Source organism: Rattus norvegicus, chromosome 7 (genome assembly GCF_036323735.1).
Source record: "Rattus norvegicus strain BN/NHsdMcwi chromosome 7, GRCr8, whole genome shotgun sequence".
Classification (NCBI taxonomy): domain Eukaryota; kingdom Metazoa; phylum Chordata; class Mammalia; order Rodentia; family Muridae; genus Rattus; species Rattus norvegicus.
The window spans coordinates 135,189,709-135,211,950 of NC_086025.1; the positions used below are offsets into that span (position 1 = coordinate 135,189,709).

Genomic DNA, 22,242 nt, shown 5'->3' on the forward strand with positions numbered 1-22,242 from the left:
CCCATGAAAACAATCCGCTGGGCACATGGAGCTCAACACAGGGTTAGGATGGTCAGAGAGATCTCTGTGGTGAGAAGACAAGCTAGGGTCTAGAGAAAGGACCTACCGAGGTGTCCCGGAGAAGAAGAGCAGAGCACTGCAGCCCCGCGGCGAGAAGCTTGTGAGGGTTCCAGGCCACGGAGTCAGCCCTGCGTAAGACAAGGCAAAGCTGGGTCAGTGGCTCCCCCAACAAAAAGTAAAGGTAAGGGGCTACCCTTCCCCTGCAGCCAGGACGAATTCCCGTACCTACCCTCCCTCTAATCCGAAGTCAGTCATCTCTCCAGTTCCCACCCTCCCCAGACCCCCTAGTTCATGGCTATCGTGAGAACCAAGGATTTGAAGGGAGGGATTTGGGAAGGAGGCTTTATGCACCTCTGGATCCCATCCAGGAGATGCCTGTGTGTCCGGGACAGCAGGACGCTCCCACCCCAGGCGGCCTGTGGAGCAGGAGGAACAGCGTGGGTCTTGGCCTCAGTGTAGCCCACCCTACCCCCTTGACCCAAGTCTCACTCACATCCACGTGTAACCACAGCCCGTGACGCTGGCAAACATCGGCAATTGCATCCAGGGGGTCAAAGGCCCCTAGCACGGTGGTACCAGAGGTGGCACTGACCAGAAATGGCACCGAGCCCTGTGGCCAAAAGGCAGAGAAAAAAAGAAGCTGGTCATTGTTAAAGTTGGTCAGAGGCTGGTGCTAGGCCCTAAGTTCTCTGCACGCCTTTTCCAACACTGAGTTTGGCCTCTCCTGAAGTCTGCAGGAAGGGACACTGTATCTCGGCAGAACCTAGGTTCACCTATTTCCTATTCACCTATTTCCACAGTTTGTGCTCTTTTGGAAACTTTTAATGTTGGGGAGACAGATCCATCAGTGAAGTGACTAGCTTGCAGATATATGATGGACCTAAGTTCAATCCCTAGAATCTACGTTCCAAAATAAAAAAAGCTGAGGCGTGGTGACATATGCCTGTAAACACAGCTCTACAGAGCCAGGGATAGGCTGGCCAGCAGCCTAGTCTAGCAGGTGAGCTCCAGGCCAGTAAAAGACGACCTCAGAAAGCAAGGTGGATGTCTTTTGGGAGCAACACCAGGGGTTGATATCAGGGTTCCACATGCACACCACAACATACACATGAATACACACACCTACAAACAGAAGCATTGGAATGTCCTTTCTCCCTCCCTCCCCCCGGGAGCTGGGGACCGAACCCAGGGCCATGCGCACCAAGTGCTCTACCACTGAGTTAAACCCCAACCTCAACATGAACTGTCTTACTGAAGGGCCAACCACTACTGAAAAGCCCCAATACTATAAAAGTCCATACTAACATCGAATTAGTAATTAAAAAAAAAATTAAACTACTACAGAGAAAAGCCCAAGCCCAGACAGCCTCACTAATGAATTCTCTCAAACATTTACAAAGATAAACACTGCTGGGTGGAGAGGTGGCTTAGCCGCTGAGAGTACCCGATGCTCTTCCAGACATAAAACAAATTTAAAATAAATCTTCTAACAATAAAAGCATCGTCTGCTCTTCCACAGGACCCAGGTTCAAGCTCCCATATGACAGCTCGTAACTATGTGTAAATCCAGCCTCAGGGGACTCAATACCCTCTTCTGGCTTTCTTGGGCGCCAGACACACACACTGACACACAGATACATACAGGCAAATCACACACGCATATAAAAATAAAATTAAAAGCAACAGACAATACTAGCTCCCAAGTATTTCTCCCCCCTAAACAGGATACAGAAGACCAAGTAGAGCTGGAGACAGAGAGCTCAGTGTGAGAGCGCATGCCCAGCACACCTGGGGCCGAATCTCCCACACCAAACAAACAAAATGCAAACAGTAACAACTAAATTAATTCATCAACCGTGTATACACAATGAAACATGAGCACAAACATGACACCAAGATGCAGGCATGACAGTGCACACACACATAATCCCAGCACTTGGAAAGCAGAAGCAGGCAGTTCTTCGTGAGCTCAAGGCAAGCCTGGTCTACATTGACAGCTCCAGGACAGCCACATAGTGAGACCTGTCTCAAAAAAGGAAAAAAAAAAAAAAAAACTAAGAAAATAATCAATCTCCTGTAGCAGGGCCTGGCGGTGCTGGCCTATAATCTCAGCTGTTCAAGCAGCTGAGGGAGACCAACAAGTATAAAACCAGTCAAGGACACAGAGAGAAACCCTGTCTCAAAGAACATCAATCAGTCGATCAATTAATTAGCTAATTAATTAAAATCCCAAAGAGAGCTATGGAAAGGTCAGTGACGGAGCACTTGCTTGAAAAGCCCACCACTCCACATACTCACAGACACAAAGCTACAGGAAGCCAAAGGGCTGGCAGGTGTGGCACCACACTTCGTTCAATTATGCTGTGCAGTGCTGTACACCTTTACTCTCAGCACTTGAGAGGCAGAGGCAGGTGGTTATCTTTGAGTTCAAGGCCAGCCTGATGTAAATCCAGGCTATCGAGGGCTACATAGTTAGACCCTGTCTCACAAAATAAAAAATTAAAAAAAAAAAAATGATGTGTCCCCAGCTCCAAAAAAAAAGATGTAAATTATGAAGACCTGGGCAGATGACTCAGCAGTTACACGCATTTGCTACTTCCAAAGACCTGTTGTTAACCCTAGTGCCCACACCAGATGATGTAACTCTAGTTCCAGGGGATCCAGCACCCCCTTCTGGTCTCCATGGGCACTGCGCTCATTTTCACACCCACACACAGTCACACATAAACAAAAATAAAATTAAAAATAATAAAATTAAAAATTTTAAATAATTAAAAGTATAAAACACTTAAACTTTGTGCTCTTGGGTTAGGTAAGCTATGATATCCAAACACAGGGAACAAGGCAGGGGGAGGCGGCAGCAGGATGCCCTGGTAAAAGTGTTTGCCTTCATATCTGACCATTTGTATTTGACTCCTGAGCCCTTCACATGGCGAAAGGAGAGAACTAACTCTCAAAAGTTGTCCTCTGACCTCCACACGCATACTAGGGCACATATGTACTCAAGAGGCTGAGGCAGGAGGATCACTCTGAGCTTGAGGTCAAGTTGGGCTACACAGCAAGACCCTGACTCAAAATAAATAAAATTAAAAAATGGAATTATCAGTAATTCCCCTTCTGGGCATGAATCCTTAAAACTAAAGCAGTTGCCACCGTCTGGGTCTGGTTTAGTGACTCCTGGGGTTTGCATGTTGAAATTCAATCCCCACTATAAAGTACTGAGAAAGTAGAAATTTAATCCAACAGTGATGCTGGGGTAGGGCTTAGTGTAGGTCACAGGCTGAGCCCTTATGGTTGGCTACTGGTAGATGGATTCTGAGAGGGAGGAGGAGACACGATCCCGGTCCCTGTCTCTTGTCATGTGATGCCCTGTACTGACGTGGTGTTCTGCCAGTAAGAAAGGCATCACCAGATTTAAGCCTTGAACCTTGGACCACAACAGTGAGCCAAAACAAACCTCTTTTCTTCATCACGTTACCAAGCCTCAGGCATTTCAGTGCACTAGCTGAAAGTAGGTGAATCACACGAAGAGGCAGTTGTCTGGCTAGCACTGTTCACAATGGCTGAACTACAGGAGCAACCCAATGCCTACCATAGATGAACGGCCGATCAAAATGACAAATACATACAATGGAGATTAAGTCACAACACAACCCAATGCCTACCATAGATGAACGGCCGATCAAAATGACAAATACATACAATGGAGATTAAGTCACAACACAACCCAATGCCTACCATAGATGAACGGCTGATCAAAATGACAAATACATACAATTGAAATTAAGTCACAACACAAACTTCCAGACACTTGCAAACAAGTCCTCTGGATTGCTCTCAACAAGTGTAGTAATGAATGGCCCATGGCCTGAAACAAATGGGAAACCAAGCTGCCCTCTTCTCATGTCCCCATGACTGACGAGTGGAGCAATACGGGGCAGCCCAAGCCCCAGGAAAGTCCACCTGGATGGGGAGGGCTGTGAGGGTGTGCGAGGGGGTGCAAGTGGGGTGGGCTGGGCTGTGGGGGTGGCTGTGTGTGAGTGTGTGTGTGTACATGCATGAGAGAGAGAGTGAGTATGAGTGTGTGTGTGTGTGTGTGTGGTGTCTGTGTGTGTGTGTGTGTGTGTGTGTGGTGTGTGTGCTGGGAATGTAGCTCAGTTAGCAGGGTGCCTGCCCAGAACTCACAAAGCCATGTGTTAATCACCAACACAACTTGAACCCGGTGGTAGTGCACACTCATTACCTCTGCACTCAGAAGGCAGAAGCAGGAAGGTCAGGACTGATAGTTGTCCTTGGCTACACAGAGGGTTCAAAGCCCACCTGAGCTACAGGAGACCCTGCCTCCAAAAAAAAAAAAAAAGAAAAGAAAAAAGAAAAGAAAGAAAATCAATACCAAGTGTTGGTGAGCATGCAGACAATTTGGAACATCCCTTGCTGCTGGGATTGTAAAATGGCACAGCTACTTTAGAAAACCTCTAGCCCTAGCTGGGAACTGAACGCTGATGGCTCCTGAGGTGAGTCAGTTTTCTTTAGGGTTTGGCACTCGGGACCACACTGTAATAGGCAGCATACACTGCTATCAGTAGGCTACTATATGGTGGTGGTGTTGGTGGTGGTGATGGTGGTAGTGGTGGTGATAGTGATGGTGGTGGTGGTGATGGTGGTGGTTGTGATGGTGGTGGTGGTGGTGAAGGTGGTGGTGGTGATGGTGGTGGTGATGATGGTGATGGTGGTGGTGGTGATGGTATTGGTGGTGGTGATGGTGGTAGTGGTGGTGGTGATGATGGTGATGGTATTGGTGGTGGTGATGATGGTGTTGGTGTTAGTGATGATGTTGGTGGTGATGGTGGTGACGGTGATGGTGGTGATGATGGTGGTGGTGGTGATGTTGGTGATGTTGGTGGTGGTGGTGATGGTGGTGGTGGTGATGGTGGTGGTGGTGATGGTGGTGGTGGTGATGGTGGTGGTGGTGATGTTGGTGATGTTGGTGGTGGTGGTGATGGTGGTGGTGGTGATGGTGGTGATGGTGATGGTGGTGATGTTGATGGTGTTAGTGATGATGTTGATGGTGATGGTGATGGTGGTGATGGTGATGGTGGTGGTGATGGTGGTGATGATGGTGGTGGTGGTGATGTTGGTGATGTTGGTGATGTTGGTGGTGGTGGTGGTGGTGATGATGGTGGTGGTCATGGTGGTGGTAGTGGTGGTAATGGTTGTGAGGACAGTGTTGATGGTGTTGATGGTGTTGATGGTGATAATGGTGATGGTTATGATGGTGATGGTGGAGGTGATGGTGATGGTGGTGATAGTGGTGATGATGATAATGATGGTGGTAGAAGAGGACATAGGTTATCAATGATGTCCTTCTGGAGGACTAGTTCAATGCCCAGCACCCAAAAGGCAGCTCGCAACTGTCTGTAGCTCCAGTTTCAAGGGATATGAACACTGCATGCAATGCACACAATACTCCAGACATGCATGCAGGCAAAACACCCATTACATAAAATAAAATTTAACTAATCAGTTGGCTATAAAAATAGATCTTTGGAAAAGAGAGATGGCTGGCAGTTAGAAGCACCAGCCGCTCTCCCAGAGAACAGAGGTTTAGTTCCTGGTACCCACACGGCAGCTAACATCCATGTGTGACTATAGTTCCAGGCAACATGATGCCGTCTTCTGGCCTCTGTGGACACTGTGACCTCAAACAGATCACAGACACACATGCAGGCAAGACACCCATAAACGTAAAAACAATGAAATGTTTTTTAAAATATATACACACATTATTCTAAATAGCAAGAATAGGCCGTTCATCCTGCACAGTGACTTGAAATTCATATTGCGTGTGCAGTGAAGGTTTTCTCATGTTACATTTGTTACACTGTACCCTAGAGGTGGTGATGATACCGATGAAGGTGACAGACATTTGGCGTGATGGCCCACATCTGTGATCACAGCACCAAGAGCGCTAAGCCAAGGTGATCAAGTCTAGGCCAACACGAGCTACACCCTGAGTTCAAAGCCAATCCATGATGCTCAGCAAGAACTTGTCTCACAGAAAAGTAACAGCAGCAGCAGACGGCAGCTGACATCAGGGCACCACACCCAAAGCCACTCTAGTGCTTTACACACTGACTACCTAGTCCTTACACACTGACTACCTAGTCCTTACACACTGACTACCTAGTCCTTACACACTGACTACCTAGTCCTTACACACTGACTACCTAGTCCTTACACACTGACTACCTAGTCCTTACACACTGACTACCTAGTCCTTACACACTGACTACCTAGTCCTTACACACTGACTACCTAGTCCTTATACACTGACTGACTACCTAGTCCTTACACACTGACTACCTAGTCCTTACACACTGACTGACTACCTAGTCCTTACACACTGACTACCTAGTCCTTACACACTGACTACCTAATCCTTACACACTGACTACCTAGTCCTTACAACCACCTTATGCAGTGACTTCTGCAGTACATCCCTTTCACAGACGAAGAAACTGACTGGAGATATCACCGTTTATCTTATCTACCAGCTGGTGGTATATTTTTCATTTCATGCTTTGTTCCAGGAAACATCCTCATGCACAGAACTCTAAGAGCCTGTGATAATTAACAATTATCTGAGTGGAAGAACTGTGAATCAGCAGACAATTTTATTTAAAAGTTGCCGTGCACAAAGCCTGTCCCACTTGGAAGCGAGGGGTAAAGCCCACATCCTCCCTAGGCCTCCCTGCTCACCACGCCTGCATATCCTCCTCAGTGGCTCCCTGTACTGACCGCAGCCCCAGAAACCTTCCTCACTGTGTCTGCTTCAGGAACCTACCCCCCACCCCACTCCCACCTCACCTCCACCCCCAAGGTTGCTTGGGAAATCCAGAGCCTAACCCACAGCATCTCTGCACACTAACAGGGTGGAAATAAAGGAGAGGCGAGAGGAGGATCTCCAGTGAAGAGCCAAGACACCTTTCCTGAGGGGACAGAAGGGCCCTCACTCACCTCAGCCTCTGCCAGACTGATCTGCCTCTCCAGATCCTCAGGGATCATCTTCCCTCTGGAAAAGAAAGATGAGTGAGTGGAGAAAACTCGGGTGCTCCAGACCAGGGGGTCACCTGACACAGCAGGGAAGGCGGAGGGGCTACGCAGAGGCCAGGGTGCAGACGGAACCTCAGCAAGGGGTGTGATGCTAGTGGGCACTGAGCGGCAGGAGCGGCAAGTGGTGGGGGAGGGGACGGGGTAAGGGCCTGAGGCCAGAGCATTTTGGCAAGTAGACGACACATTGTGCCCAGCTGGGTCAGGGCCATGTCGGCAGAAGGACCTTCACCTCTCATCAGCCTTGACCACTCGGACACTGTCGGTGCCAAGTCCCAGAAAAGCAGCTCCCTTGGTGATGGAGTAGTGGCACTGTGAAGAACACAGAGGCCAGGTCAGCATTACTTGAGCAGGCTGGAGGCACTGAGGATAGGAGGGCAGAGGCTGGCAGAAGCTGTGTGAGTTGCGATCGAAGGGGCCCTATGGCCAGGGTTTTCAAAGGATCTTGTTCTGTTTTGTTTTGAGACAGATTTGCTCAGTGTAGCTCTGGCTGTAGACTAGGCTGGCAAGATTCGCCTGCCTCAGCCTCCTGAATGCTAGGATTAAAGGCATGGACCACCGCACGGCTCAAGTGTTCTGTGAAGGAGCTGTGTTGGATTCCAGTTAAACAGAGACTTAGAGTTGGCGGGGCCTGAGACTCTGCATTTCTAATAACCTCCCCGGTGATGCTGGTGCTGCTGGACCATAAACTTCCCTCAGAGGTGAGACCTGTATCTACTGCACTTGTCCTATCCTAACCCCAAGAAGGCAAAACAAGCACAAGCACCTATCTGGCCTCCGTGGAAGGAAGCAGGCCCTTTGAGTGCAGGAGGATGACTGGAAGGGTCTCTGACTGAGCTGGGCAGAGGTCAGACTCAGGAGTCCCGGGTCAGGTCTATGCTGCTTCCCTACCCCCTACTCTTTCCTACCTCCTTTGAAGTGAAGAGGGCCAAGGGTGGCAGGGCCCGGAGGCCCCTCTGCTTGCAGTCTGGGTAGCGCTGAAAGCGGGCCAGGTTTATGGCGTACATGTTAGAGATGGAACCACCTGTCACAGGCAGGGTGGGAGAAGGAGGGAAAGACGGTGAGTCAAGACTGACATTTCCTTCCCCTGACCTTTCCGTCCAGAACTGATCAAAGCAGCAGGCATCACATTAGCTCCCAATCCATGAACTCCTGGGGTTCACAAATAGCACCCCACATTGAACAGCCTCAGGACATAAACCCTCTACACCCTGAGCTGCCCGGTAGGGACACTTTCCCTCCCCATACGACCCTAGAGCATTCCTGGCCAACAACAAGATAAGGGGACTAGGAAGCTCCTCCACAGTCCAGCCCAGTGGAGCCAGAGAAGAAACAGCCATTACCCCTCCACACCGGTTACACAGAACAAGAGAAAGTACGGGAGGCAGACCCTTTACCAAGACCCAAGGGAAGCCCCCTTCTCACATACCAGGACAGAAGACCCCATCCCCAGTGTTCCAGCCCACAAGGGCACGGAGTTTCTTCAGCACCTCCTCTTCCATGAGCACAAACACGGGGGCAATCTCATATGTGTACCTGCCAGAGGACATTGGTGACAGAGGCTGAGATGAAAGCACGGCCCAGCTAAGTCTTCAAGCTAGGGGACACAGAGGGCTGAATAAGGCTCCCAAGAGAGAAATCGATGGGTATCAAAGAACCAGAAAGCTCACATGAGGAAAACAGTGGGGTCAGGAGGCATAAGGAGGCTGGCGGAGGAGCTCAAGGGACAGACAGCAGGGGAAACATTCTGTCTGACAAGAGGCATCAGTAGAAGATGGTGGCAAGTGGCAGAAACCATTCTCCTCTCCTACCCAGATGGTTCCTCCCAGCAAACCCAGAAGGCCCAGATGGCTCACTGGCTGGTATTGAGGCTCTCCGTAATGATGCGCCCGGCCAGAGCATGGGGATCTAATCCTGAGAAGAGCTGGTTGAAGAACCGGGGGTGACCTGCGGAGGAGGAGCAGGCAGAGGACTCAGGTTGGAACTGGGTCCTGGCACCCGAAAGCCCTCCCGCCAGGCTCCCAGGCACACCAGTCTTGACACTGTAATGAATCACAGCCCGGCAGCGCTCCAGGATCCGCTCCCTAGACTCGCCCTGGCTCTGCAGCTCCAAGTCCAGCAGCTGCTTGAGCTCTTCAGGCTCCTTCCATTCGCAGACCTAGGAGGAGAGGCCGAGAGGCAGGCTCTTAGACCCCGGCTGAGATCTAGCCGGAAAGTAACAGGTGTAAGGCATCAGCAACTTGCAATTAGAACAGGTCAAGGATGTTTTCACAAGTGTACCCAAGCAAGGGGAAGCAAAAGATATAAGACCCAGAGTGCCATCATGAGGTACACCAGGGACAGGGGTGAACTCAATGAAGTCAAGTTTACAAAATGACAGGCAGGAGGAGGAGGGAGACAGAGCCCACCTTCTCAGAGGCATTGGTCCCCTTCCGAATGGCCTCATCTACGACAATCCCAAACACGTCCCGGAGCAAAGCCTCCACAGCCACAGGGTCCCCATCCAGGGTTCTGAGTGGTTTTGAGTCAGCCATCAGGGTGAAATCTGCAAACAGGGTCGAACCATTCTTCATTCAGCCTGCAGGCCCCACCTGGACACAGCAAGGCCTTCTACCTGGTAAGGGGCTGAGGTCCTGGCTGAGTTCAGATGAGGGCAGTGGCAGGCATCTGAGGAGATGGAGGGAACAAAGAGGGGAAAGGCACCCAGCACAGAGCAGGTGGGGGACTTACCTTCCAGCTTCAGGAAGGTTCAGAGAGGGTTCAGACGCGCTGGTGACAAGGTACACAATGGACTTCTCAGAACAGGACTAAGACAGCAGAGGGAGCAGGGTAAAGCCAGAGTCACATGGCAGTGGCATTACTCTCATGACCCTTGCCCGAAAGAGAACTTTTACAGATTTGGGACGGGGACAGCAGCTAAGTTCCCTGCATAATCATTAGCTGACAGAGAAAGGCGGAGCATGAGAAGCAGGTGGCATGCTCCTGCCTCAGGGAGAAGGAATTCCCCTGTGAATCCAAGTGCTCAGGGAATGGGAGAAGGCTGGAGGAAGGCAAGGGCAGAGGGGTCCAGGAAACAGGCCAGGGAGCAAGCCACCCACCCCATAACTCAGACTTTCCAGAACTATCCTAGTTTTCCCTAATCATCATCTTCCTCTTCCTCCTCTTTCAATTTTTGAGACAGGTTTTCTCTGGGTAGCCCCGGCTGTCCTGAAACTCACTCTGTAGACCAGGCTGGCCTCGAACTCACAAAGATCTGCCTGCCTCTGCCTCCGGAGTGCTGGGAGTGCTATTTAAGGTTGTTTAAGGCTGCATGTATCAGGCTGGCCTCCAACCTGATGGACAGCCAACGATGATTTCTGAACCACTCACTTCCTGCATCTACCTCTCGAGGGCTGGGATTACAGGAATGAGCGACCATGCTCAGTTTACATCATTCTGGGACTCAGACCCAGGGCTCTGTGTGTTAGGCAAGCAGCGTACTAACTGAGCTCTATCCGTACCCCCTTCTCTTTAAACAGAGACCTCGGCAGAGCCGGGGCTTGCCTTAACACTCCAATCCTCCTGCTTTCCTGTGATTTGACAGGCCTATGTTGTCAAAGCCTCCTCTGCCCTGGTTTCTGAAGTCCTCTCAAAGAGGCCATGCTGAGGAAGCACCATGTTATACAGCATGAGCCTTTGCCCTCCAGGTTAGGAAGAGAGCCCTGCTCTGCTGGACACAAGACACACAAATGCAACGGCAACAGCCCAGGGCCTGATGGATCCTGACCCTAAGTGTCCTCAGAATTCAAAAAGGAGGCTCAAGAGGCTGATGTCTACGGGGACCTGCAAGGGGATGGAGGCTGAGACTTGAGATTGGACAGGAGAAACTGCAGGTAAACACAAAGTGAGAAGCACCTGGAGTAGAAAGAAGGCCGTGAGCTAAATGGGGATGAGCAAGGCTGGTCCTGAATCAGGCAGAACTGACCAGCTGGGGTCAAAGGTGAGAGATTTCGGTGAGTCCTGAGCATCAACGAGACCTAGGAATCTAATCTTACCCTGCAGAAACTCACCAACAGACTCTGTAGCAAGTCATAATTAAACTGATGCTGAGAGCTGGGCGTGTTGGCTCAAGCCTGCAACCACAACTGCAAGCAGAGGCAGGAGGAGCACAGCAAGACCCAGGCCAGTTTTAGCACTACGTAGATACAAAGTCCCTGATTTGAGAAGACAAAAACAAAACAAGAATTAGAACGGGAAAGATGAGCTGGGTGGTGGTGGCGCACCTCTTCAATCCCAGTTCTCGGGAGGCAGAGGCAGGCCAGTCTCTGAGTTCGAGGCTAGCCGGTGAGTTCTAGGATAGTCGGTGCCTTGCCTCCAAAATAATAATAATAATAATAATAATAATAATAATAATAATAATAATAATAATGGGAAAGACGGCTCAGTAGGCAGAGGCACCTGCTAATGAGCCTGACAGTAGGAGTTTGATTCCTGGGAACCACATGCTGGGAGAGAGAACCAACTCCCACAAGTTGTCCTCTGGCCTCCACACCTGTACCAAGCCACATACACACATGTGCATAGAAAATAAATAAAAATATTTTTTTAAAAATTGATGCTTGGGGTTGGGGATTTAGCTCAGTGGTACGCAAGGCCCTGGGTTCGGTCCCCAGCTCCGAAAAAAAGAAAAAAAAATTGACGCTTTAGGCGGGCTGGTGGTGATACCTTTAACCCCAGCACTCAGGAAGCAGACACAGGTGGATCTCTAAGTTTGAGGGCAGCCTGGACTAGAGTGAGTTCTATGACAGCCAAAGCTATCCAGAGAAACGCTGCCTCAGAAAAATCAGTGCTTTCAGCTGGATTTATGTGTACCTACTACTATAACTCCAGTGCTTAGGAAGTACAGGCAGAAGAATCACTGTAAGTCTGAGGCTAGCTTGGGCTACATAGTGAGTTTGAGGCTAGCCTAAACAACATAGGAAGCCCAACCCGTCTTTAAAGGAGGAGGGGGCGGGAAAGGAGGAGAATGAGGAGGAAGAGAAGAAAGACAATAGAGCTGATGTTCAGGAGGGCAGTTTGTACCAGCAGGATGCAGGCAAAATGACAGGCGAGGGGCCGCCCCACCTGAACAAGGGCAGACAGAAGCAGCCAGTCACTCTCTGGGTTACACAGAATCAAAGTTGACTCTGGAGTTTCAGGCCTCAGTGACTGGACAAATTATATGCCCCAGGACACTTACAGACACAAGATGGAAAGAGCTGAGTGAGAGTGGATGAAGGACGCCCTTCAAGTGCTCATCCAAGTGGGGACAGCCTGGGACCCACGAGTGGGGACAGCCTGGCTAGAGGCAACACCAGTGAGAGATGCTGTGGAAGGCGGACTTGAGATCCCAGGGAGCTGAATCTTTGTGATACTCAGAGGGAGAGGTGAGGAGAGAGGCCAATACTGAGGTCTAAGGAGCCCCAGGAGAGGGCGAGTGGATCTGGAACACAACCACCTCCCCAACAGGAATTGCTCAAACACAGTCCACTGTCAGCACTCACTGGCCTCACTAGCTGGAAACAGGGATCCAAGGGATGCTTAGAGGTTTCATGAGTACCCTCGGTCTGGGGAGGTGGGAGCACTGGCCAGGATGTGGGAGGGAGGGTCAGTCCTTCAGAGGCACTGTGCCAGCTCCCCTGCCCCAACGGTGGCAAACACAGTACAAAGGTCGAAAGACTAGCTAAGCAGGCAAACTGGGCTAGGGAGGCGATCAGAGCTTGCCTACCACATGTAAGACCCAGCAAAAGCAAACAAAAATTGGACCCTACCACATGACTTACTAGACACCACCTGCTGCACTTAAATTGCACCATGCTACCACTCACACCTTCAGGGTAAGCCTACAAGCCACATTTTAAAGCAGGAGCTGAGTCTCAAAGATACATGACATCTGTCCAGGTTATTCAACCAGCTCTGTGGCCTGGTACATGGCTCCCATCGTCCAGCTGGGCCACTCTCCTGCCTCCTAGCCTATCATGCGTAATCACTGACAGCTGTTGTCTTATCTCTTTCTCGTTTGCCTTATTTTTCCAGATTAAAATTCTGCTGTTGTAATTTCAGTGGCGTTCTGGGGAAGGAGAAATGGCAAGTGCATGTGTTTAATCCGCTGTGTCTAACGGGATGAACTCGGGACCATGACTTTATAGAGGGACGCCAGCTTGAAAGGCTGTGACTTTTCCACAGCAGCTGCAGCAGGCACCGTGCATTTGGGAGGAAGTGCAGGCTGCTGCAGTGGGCTTTCCCCTCAGGTGGATTCTGTGGTAGGAGAGCACAGCTGTGGACGAGAGGATATCAGACAGAGAGTGCACCACGGAGGGACTTATGGAGGAATGTATGGGGGAACATATAGAGGACTTATGGAGGAACTTATGGAGGCTAGAGACGCCGTGCAGACTTGGCCCTACCACACTGTCATCTTCAGCCAGGGCTGGCATCCTCCTGATTCTGCTAAGCTCTCTGTCTCAGAAAGACCGATGAAAACTTGCATGACCCTGACTCTTCCCACCCCACGCTCATCTACCAGGTAGCAGCCATTCCACCCTCTTCTAAAGAAACAGAAGGCTTGTTCTCTGGGGAAACAGGAACACAGGAGCCATTTCTGAGACATAAGAACATCTGAAGGGTGGACAGGCCACTATTTTGACACAGGAAAAGGTGATGCTTTCCCCTAGTTGTCAGGCATCAAAATTTCCAGGGCCAGAGCCTGGAGAGTATCTCTCTGAAGAAACAAAATCCAGAGAAAAGACTCACCCTTGGGCTAGAGGTAGGGCTTGATGGCCTTACTTGCACAGGGCCAAAAAAAGAAAACACAGGCCTTCCCTATCAGTGATGTCACCAATCATATGGTTAGTTCATAATACCTTACTCTTTTTTTTTTTTTTTTGGAGCTGGGGACCAAACCCAGGGCCTTGCGCTTGCTAGGCAAGTTCTCTACCACTGAGCCAAATCCCCAACCCCATAATACCTTACTTTTTTTTTTTTCTTTTTTTCGGGGCTGGGGACCGAACCCAGGACCTTGCGCTTCCTAGGTAAGCGCTCTACCACTGAGCCAAATCCCCAGCCCCATAATACCTTACTCTTAAGCCTGACAGAAGTGACACTAAGAGTGGACACACACTTGCAATCCTAGCACCTGAAAGGTTGAGACAGAGAGGCTAAGGAGGACCGAGTTCAGGGACATCCTTAGCTACATTGTGAATTCCAATCAGCCTGTGAGAAGCTGCCTCAGAAAACCTGAACAATTAAGTGAAACTAAAAATAAAAACTCCAAATGACAAATGTATGTATGTATGTATGGCTAGATTGGATAGAAGGATGGATGGATGGATGGATGGATGGATGGATGGATGGATGGATGGATAGATTGGATGGATGGATAGATAGATAAATGGATGGATGGATGGATGGATGGATGGATGGATGGACAGAGAGATAGATGGATGGATAGATGTATATGCATGTAAGACAAGACAACTAAAGAGAGTACCTAACAAGAACCAGAGTTGCAGGGAATGCTAATGTACATCTAATGCAATCCCAGTACTTGTGGCACTGAGATAGGAGGATCACCTCAAGCTGGAAACCACTCTAGACTATATAAGCAAGAACACATGATGTTGGAAAGGATAGCAGGGGAGATGGGTGTGGAGGGACTGTAGGGAAGAAATGGGAGGTGGGTTGGATCCAAACACATTGTATGCATGTGTGAATATAATTTAATTAGTTTGGTTTGGTTTTTTGAGACAGGGTTTGTCTGTATAGTCATGGCTGTCCTGGAACTCACTCTGTAGACCAGGTTAACCTTGAACTCACAGAGATCCCCCTGCCTCTACCTCCAGAGTGCTGGAATTAAAGGCATATGCCACCATCACCCAGATTAAATATTTAATTTTTAAAAGGCAAAAGAAACAGAGCTAAAAACGAGTAAACTGAACTAGTAAGATGGTTCAGCAGGTAAAGACACCAGCTACAAAGACAATTCCCAGAGTGGGATCCCAGGCATTCACAAGGTACAAAGAAAGAACTAACTCGGGGTTGGGGATTTAGCTCAGTGGTAGAGCGCTTGCCTAGGAAGCACAAGGCCCTGGGTTCGGTCCCCAGCTCCGAAAAAAAGAACCAAAAAAAAAAAAAAAAAAAAGAACTAACTCCCCAAAATTGTCTCTGACATCCCTATGTCACACAAACCCACACCATATGCACACATGTGTACACACACACACACGCACACACACACACACACTTAAAAGTAAAACGTAGGGGTTGGGGATTGGCTCAGTGGTAGAGCGCTTGCCTAGCAAGCGCAAGGCCCTGGGTTCGGTCCCCAGCTCCAAAAAAAAAAAAAAAAAAAAGAAAGAAAAAAGAAAAAAGAAAAAAGAAAAGTAAAATGTAACGAGGGGGATCTGCAATGACCCCCTCACAAACACTAGGTTAGGCTGCCTGGCAGGACTTCACTGACCCAAATGTTCGGGGCCCAGGAACATCTGTCAGGTCTGAGACCCACAGGGAGCGCCACACCATGGGAAGGAACCCAAACAGGATCAAGGCCACGTGCTTTGCTCAGTGGCTTCCCCCAGATGAGCTTTCTCAGAGGCTGACATGAAGCTGCCCCTTCAGGAACTGGGACAGCCTTCTACTGTCCTCACTGTGGCCAATAAGTACCACAGCTGAGGGTCCTCATGTCACCATCCCTTTCTGACAGCCTCGTTTTTTTATAAAACACTGACATCTCATTCCTAATGGACTATTTGAGTTCTGTTAAAAGTGGTGTGTGTGTGTGTGTGTGTGTGGTGTGTGTGTGCGCGCGCGCACGTGCACTCAAGTGTGTGCACACACAGAGCCAACACCTCTGAGGGCACCAGTTTTATGTGTAGTACATGCATATGCACACACGCATGCACACACACACACACACTAAATAAACAAACACATACATAAAATGTACTTTGACTTTTAAGTAAACAAAAGCAAAGCTCACACCCTGTACCCTGCCCCCAGAACCTCACTCAGTCTGTTTACTCAGTCCCCAGTGAGCACCACACACTTGGGTGGACATTGGAGCAGGGAGGGGGAACTCAAAACCACAGTGGAAGACAAGAAGCCAAGTCCACCCACAGACAGAGCTCTGTTTGGCTCTACAGTGTTTTCAAAACTTTAAAAAAAATTAGGGGGGCTGGGGATTTAGCTCAGTGGTAGAGCGCTTACCTAGGAAGCGCAAGGCCCTGGGTTCGGTCCCCAGCTCCAAAAAAAAAAAATTAGGGACTGAACTAGGAATGGTGGTGCACGCCTTACATCTCAGCACTTGGGAGGCAGAGGCAAGAGGATTTCTGTCAATTCGAGGCCAGCCTGGTCTACATATTAAGTTCCAGGTTAGCCAGACCTTAGTAGAGAGACCCCGAATTTAAAAAAACAAAGCGATACTCTGTCTCAAAAATACACACCACTATAACCAAACATCTGTTTCCCAGACTGTTCTCCTTCTTCATGGCCCATTTCGGTGCACACGAGGAATCGATTTGTTGGTTTCTTGGATGTCCTTTCAGAGTTTTACCGCAAATACTAACAAATGCTAACATATTTCTTCCCTTTTTACCCAAGAGCCACAAGATCATTCTACAATTGTTTCTCTTTTTCCCAACAAATAAAATCTGAGTAATCCTCCTTAGCGTGTACAGAACCTCCTCGTTGTTCTTTAATAGGATGGCTTTATGGAGCTATAGCTTACATACAGCAGAGCACAGCCCTTTATCCAGGGGTTTTAGTATAGCCACAAGCTTGTGCAATCACCACCACTACCTGACTTAAGGACCTTTTTCTCATCCCAGGAATAAACTCATCTGGTCCCTGTCCCCAAAATCTCTGGCAACCACAAATCCACTTTCCATCTCTACAGATTTGCCCGTGCTGGGCAGGTCCTGAAAAGCACACAGCGGACGCTGGTGAGATGGCTCACTGGTTAAGAGCATGAGCTGCTCTTCCTGCAGAGGCCCAAGTTTGGTTCCTAGCACCCAGGTCGGACAGTTCACTGCCATTTTGTAACTCTGCATGCATCCACAGTCCTTTTCCTTTTTTTAGATTTATTTATTTTTATGTACATTGATGCTTCGCCTGCATGTATATCTGTGTGAGGGCATCAGATCCCCTAGAACTGGAGTTACAGTTGTGTGAGCTGCCACGTGGGTGCTGGAAATTAAACCCAGGTCCTCTAGAAGAGCAGCCGATGTTCTTAACCGCTGAGCTATCTCTCCAGCCCCCACCCCTTCTTTGAAGAAGCATGTAATATGTGGGGTTTTGTGACTGGCTCCTTTTACTTAGTACACTGTTTTAAACGGTCATCTGTGTTGTAGGGTGAGCCAGCATTCCGCTCCTTCTCATGGTGGGATCCTACTCTTCATAGGTGTATACTACGCTTCATCTGGCCATTTGTTCATTCTTGATATTTCTGTCATTTATGACTTGGCTCTGATGCACAGTGCTGCTTTGAACGTTCGTGTACAAGTCTTTGTGTGGGCGTGTGTTTTCAACTCCCCTGAGGACATTCCTGGTGGTAAAACTGCTGAGTCACATGCTCACTCTCTGTTTAACCTTTTGAGGAATTGCCAAATTGTTTTCCAAATAGTTGCCGTTTTACAGTTCCCACAAGGTGAGGACACAAGGTGTTCTGCACCTTTGCAGAGACTTGTTACTGGCTGCTTTTTTTTGCCACAGCCATCTGCATGTTTGACAGGGGCCAACATTTATAAACTGTACCAACATATAAAACTGTTGGAGTAGTGAAATGGTGAGCCATTCGGTTAAAGATGCTTGACCACTTGCGTGTGATCCCTGGACTCCACATGGTAGATGTAAAGAATTGACTCTTGTTGAGAAGTTGTTTTCTGACCTCTACACACGCACTTATACTCACTCATATACAGTCACACGCAATCCACATATAACACACATAATACATACATACACACATACACTCTCACACAGATAGATACAATTACAAACACTCACACACACACTGATAGAGACATACACACAGGCACACAGACACATACAGTCACATACACTCTCATGCATATATGATGAGTAAACATAATTTTTTAAATGTCCTACAGGGCCAGTAAGACGGCTTAGTAGATAAAAGTGCTTGGCACCAAGCCTGACGCTCTGAATCTGACCCCAAGAATCCTAATGGTGAAAGGAAAGACTTGGCTTGCAGAAGTTGTTCTCTGACCTTCTTCACCCATGTGCCATAGCAAATATGTGTGCACGGACACAGACACACACACAAAGGGAATACATTAAGGCTTTGTTTGTTTGTTTGTTTGTTTGTTTGTTTAAAACAGGGTTTCTTTGTACAGCCCAAGCCAGAGAACTCATCTGTAGACCAGGCTGGCCTGGAACTGACAGAGAGATTTGCCTGCCCCTTCTGGGATCAAAGGTGTGTGCTTAGTAAATGTCCATGCCCTTAGCTTCAGCAAGGCAGAGGGACACCCAACTTCTGAAACTGAGGAGTAGAAATTTCTTAGGGTCTGGATGTATAGCTCAGTCCTACAGTGGTTTTTCTGCTATGTGTGAGGTCCTGACTTGACACCCAGCACCACACCAAACACACACACACACACACACACACACACACACACACACACGCGCGTGTGCACACACACTGATACATGCACACATGAATATATACACATAAACAGATATCTCGGTATGGTTTTATAAAAGTGGACAGTCAACTTCTCTGAAGCAATGGCAAACTTCAAAATCCCACTGCCCCATGATAGCAGAACAGAGGGTCTCATATTTGTCCAGTTATGAATCGGGGTTGTGCTGTGTGGCCCTGGCTGCTCCTGCACTCGTTGAGTTTAAGCAGTTTCCTGCCTCAGCCTTGTGAGCACTGGGCCTTGGGGTACATACTCCTATCCTCAGCTCCATTTTCTTTTCTTTCTGTGGGCCTGGGTAGAATACAGGGCCTGGTGAATGCCTGACAAGCATCCTACAACCACAGCACATCTTAAGAGACTTATGATTCGTGCAGTTCCAGTATTTATGGCTGAGGCAGGAGGCTTTCGGTAAATCCATGGCTAGCCCAGAGCAAAGGGTGAGTTCCAGGCCAGCTTAGTTTATATGGTGACACTTTTTTCTCCAAAAAAAAAAAAAGTGTATTCCTCTACATGGTTTACACTAATGGTGCAGTCCACTAAAATACTGAGGCACACGCCTGTACTCCAACAGCCTAGATGATAGAACCGACCTCAAAGGGCGGAGGATCCACATGCTGAGCTCCCAGCTTCAGAGGGAGAACGTGTCCCTCCTATACAAGGGCAAAGCCAGGACAGTGAGGACAGAGGGTTATTGCTGGGCATAGCCCCTTCATGACCTGCATGTGGTTTCCGCAAGTCTGCCCTGTCCTAGTTCTTCCACCTGCAGCTAGGTAGGTCTGATCCCCTGGCCTAAGGTTTCCCTCCTTCTCCTTCAAGGATATCTCTGGATGAAGCCCTCCTTTCTTCAATCCTGGTCCTCTCCACTTCCTCATACTTTATGAGGCTCAAGCCTCTCGTAATATGTCCCCCTCTGGCCACCTTCTCTTGGTAGTCAACCTCCAGAAGATCCCTCTATTCTGTTTTTACTTCCTTTCCTCTCAGTCCCCTCAGCACACCACCACGTAGTTTCTATCTGCAAGACCACTGTGAATTTTCCTGCCTCCAAACTGAATGGACTCAGTTCATCCATGTCCTTCATGAGTCCTCTGACAGCCATTGTTTTTCAGTCTGTCTGATCTCACCATACATAGCCGGGCTCCACGCAGGAGCAAGGGTAAACTCCCACCTACATCCCCAACCTATCCCCATGCGTTTTTCTTCTCTTTGGTTTTTTTTTTTTTTTTGGTTTTTTTTTCGGAGCTGGGGACCGAACCCAGGGCCTTGCGCTTCCTAGGCAAGCGCTCTACCACTGAGCTAAATCCCCAACCCCTTCTCTTTGGTTTTTCAATACAGGGTTTCTTTGTGTAGCCTAGGCTGGCCTTAAATTAGCTCTATAGACCAGGCTGGCCTTGAACTTAGAGACCCACCTGGGTTGGGGGTGGAGGACACATGTGCTCATGCTACCCATACATCTGAGTATCCAAAGAATCCAGAAAGGGTTTTAATTCCCCTGAAACTTGGAGTTACAGGTGATGTGGGTTACGGGAACGGACCTTGGCATTTCTCTGGCCCCTGTGCATTTTTTTCAAAAGACTGGAAGAGACTTCAGAATATTATTGTGGTGTTGGAATGAATCATGGGTAATTTGGATTCTGTATTTGTATAGCTCTAATCTTCAGTAAGATCTTTAGTATGACCTGTGCTCCTGAATGCTCACATTGAGGTCAGTGTGCAGGGTCAGACCATCATTCTCCACCTTATTTCCTGAGACAGACTCTCTCACAGAGGTCAGAGCTCCATGTCTCAGGTAGAGTGGGCGATCAGCAAACCAACAGGATGAATCTGTCTGCCACTGCGTCTGGCTTGTATGTGGTGCTGGGGATGTGAACGCAGTTCCCATGCTTACACAGTAAGCTCACCCACTAAGCCATGGCCCCAGCAGTCCTAATTCACTGTTGTTGTGACAAATGACCCCACAAAAACCAACTTATAGAAGAAAGGGTTTATTTGTCTCACGGTTCCAGTTTGCAGTCATTCAGGGGTAGGCTCTGATGAATCTAATCATGTCATATTCACAGGCTGGAGGAGACATGTACAGAGGTCTGGAGAGTTAAGAACACCGGCTGATCTTTCAGGAGATTAGGGTTAGATGCCTAGCACTCACATGGACTGTATTTATAGTCCCAAGGGGTCCAATTCCCTCTTCTGGCCTCCTCAGGCACTGCCTACATGTGCTGCACACATACACATGCAGGCAAAACACTCATACACATACAATTAGGTTAAAAAAAAAAAGAGTAGACAGAAATGAACTCACACTTCTATCTTCTATCTGCATGCTCACTAACTCTCAGTGAGCCCTTTACCTCTTATACAGTCCAGAGTCCCCAGCCTAGGGAATGGTATCCCCCACAGTTGCCTGGGTAAAGGAAGTACCTCACAGATGTGTCCACAAGTCAACATGGTTTACACAACTCCTCAGAGGAGACTTGTTACAGCTAGTCTAACAAAGACAGCCATCAGTCCTCTGTATTTAAAAGCATTATACAATAACCTCACATTACACATAACATTAAAAGTTACTCTAAAACAAGAAGGGACTGGGAAGGTGCTGAGTGTGGTAGAGCACACCTTTTCAGATCTCTGTGAGTTCAAGACTAGCTTAGTCTATAGGCAAGTTCCAGGCCAGCCAGGGCTGCATAGTGAGACCCTATCTCAAAAAAAAAAAAAAAAAAAAAAAAAAAAAGTTAAGAAGGAGCTGGGGAATTAGTTTTGTGATAGGCAAGGTCCTCGGTTCAATCCCCAGCAATACAAAACAAAAACAAAAATTCCGAAGTACATGCACTGCCGGGCTCCAGGAAATGTCCCTTGTAGATCATTCTATTTCCCAACTTCTTTATTCAGTCTCATCAAAGGTCTAAGGGATGGCAAAGGGAGCTAGACAGCTTGTTTCTATTATGCAACCCATGCTGGCTCTCAAGAGAATGGGTTCAGCTTGTTCAGCAAACATTGACTGTCTATGTCTGCCGCTTGACTGGCAACAGCCCCAGGGATTGTGTTTGTCCTGTGGATTCCAACTAGCAGCCAGCAAAGGAACCCAGATCCGGACTGAAGGCAAAACCCAGTCATGGAGCAGGCACTCACTCCAGAGAGGCACTGCTGCATAGTCTGATGCTCAGGTAAAAGCCACACACTGTCCTTTAGGTAGTGCCAATGCGCACATACTCATCAGGGATCATCACAGCAGTGCCTGCTTATATGTTGCACAGAGTCTGAAAAAGGCTGAGATAGGGACCCTGCACCGGAGGAGTCCTGCCTGAAGGCAGAAAGATCCGGGGAGTTAGGTACCTCCGAAAGTTCTTTCAACTAGACTTGTTGTTAGGAAGTTAACACTGAACCTTGGCTCAGCAGGTAAAGC

General features: G+C 48.6%; 1 protein-coding gene across 18 annotated transcripts in view; it reads right to left on the reverse strand.

The window, feature by feature from the left end:
• The window catches only part of Csad (cysteine sulfinic acid decarboxylase), a 29,321-nt gene that overhangs the window by 2,534 nt on the left and 4,545 nt on the right, over positions 1–22,242 (reverse strand). For 7 of the 18 annotated variants that reach the window (XM_063264191.1, XM_006242440.5, XM_063264192.1 and 4 more), the window contains exons 2-12: positions 9,901–9,977; positions 9,579–9,715; positions 9,202–9,328; positions 9,027–9,117; positions 8,600–8,706; positions 8,079–8,194; positions 7,403–7,482; positions 7,078–7,132; positions 554–670; positions 412–476; positions 107–188 (exon numbers count right to left, since the gene is read on the reverse strand). In XM_063264191.1, the coding sequence (XP_063120261.1) occupies positions 107–188; positions 412–476; positions 554–670; positions 7,078–7,132; positions 7,403–7,482; positions 8,079–8,194; positions 8,600–8,706; positions 9,027–9,117; positions 9,202–9,328; positions 9,579–9,704 (966 nt within the window). In that variant the 5' untranslated portion in view covers positions 9,705–9,715; positions 9,901–9,977. Of the gene's footprint in view, positions 1–106; positions 189–411; positions 477–553; positions 671–7,077; positions 7,133–7,402; positions 7,483–8,078; positions 8,195–8,599; positions 8,707–9,026; positions 9,118–9,201; positions 9,329–9,578; positions 9,716–9,900; positions 9,978–11,219; positions 11,364–22,242 lie in introns of all 18 variants that reach the window. The other 11 variants (XM_063264193.1, XM_006242438.5, XM_063264194.1 and 8 more) reach the window with 5 other exon arrangements.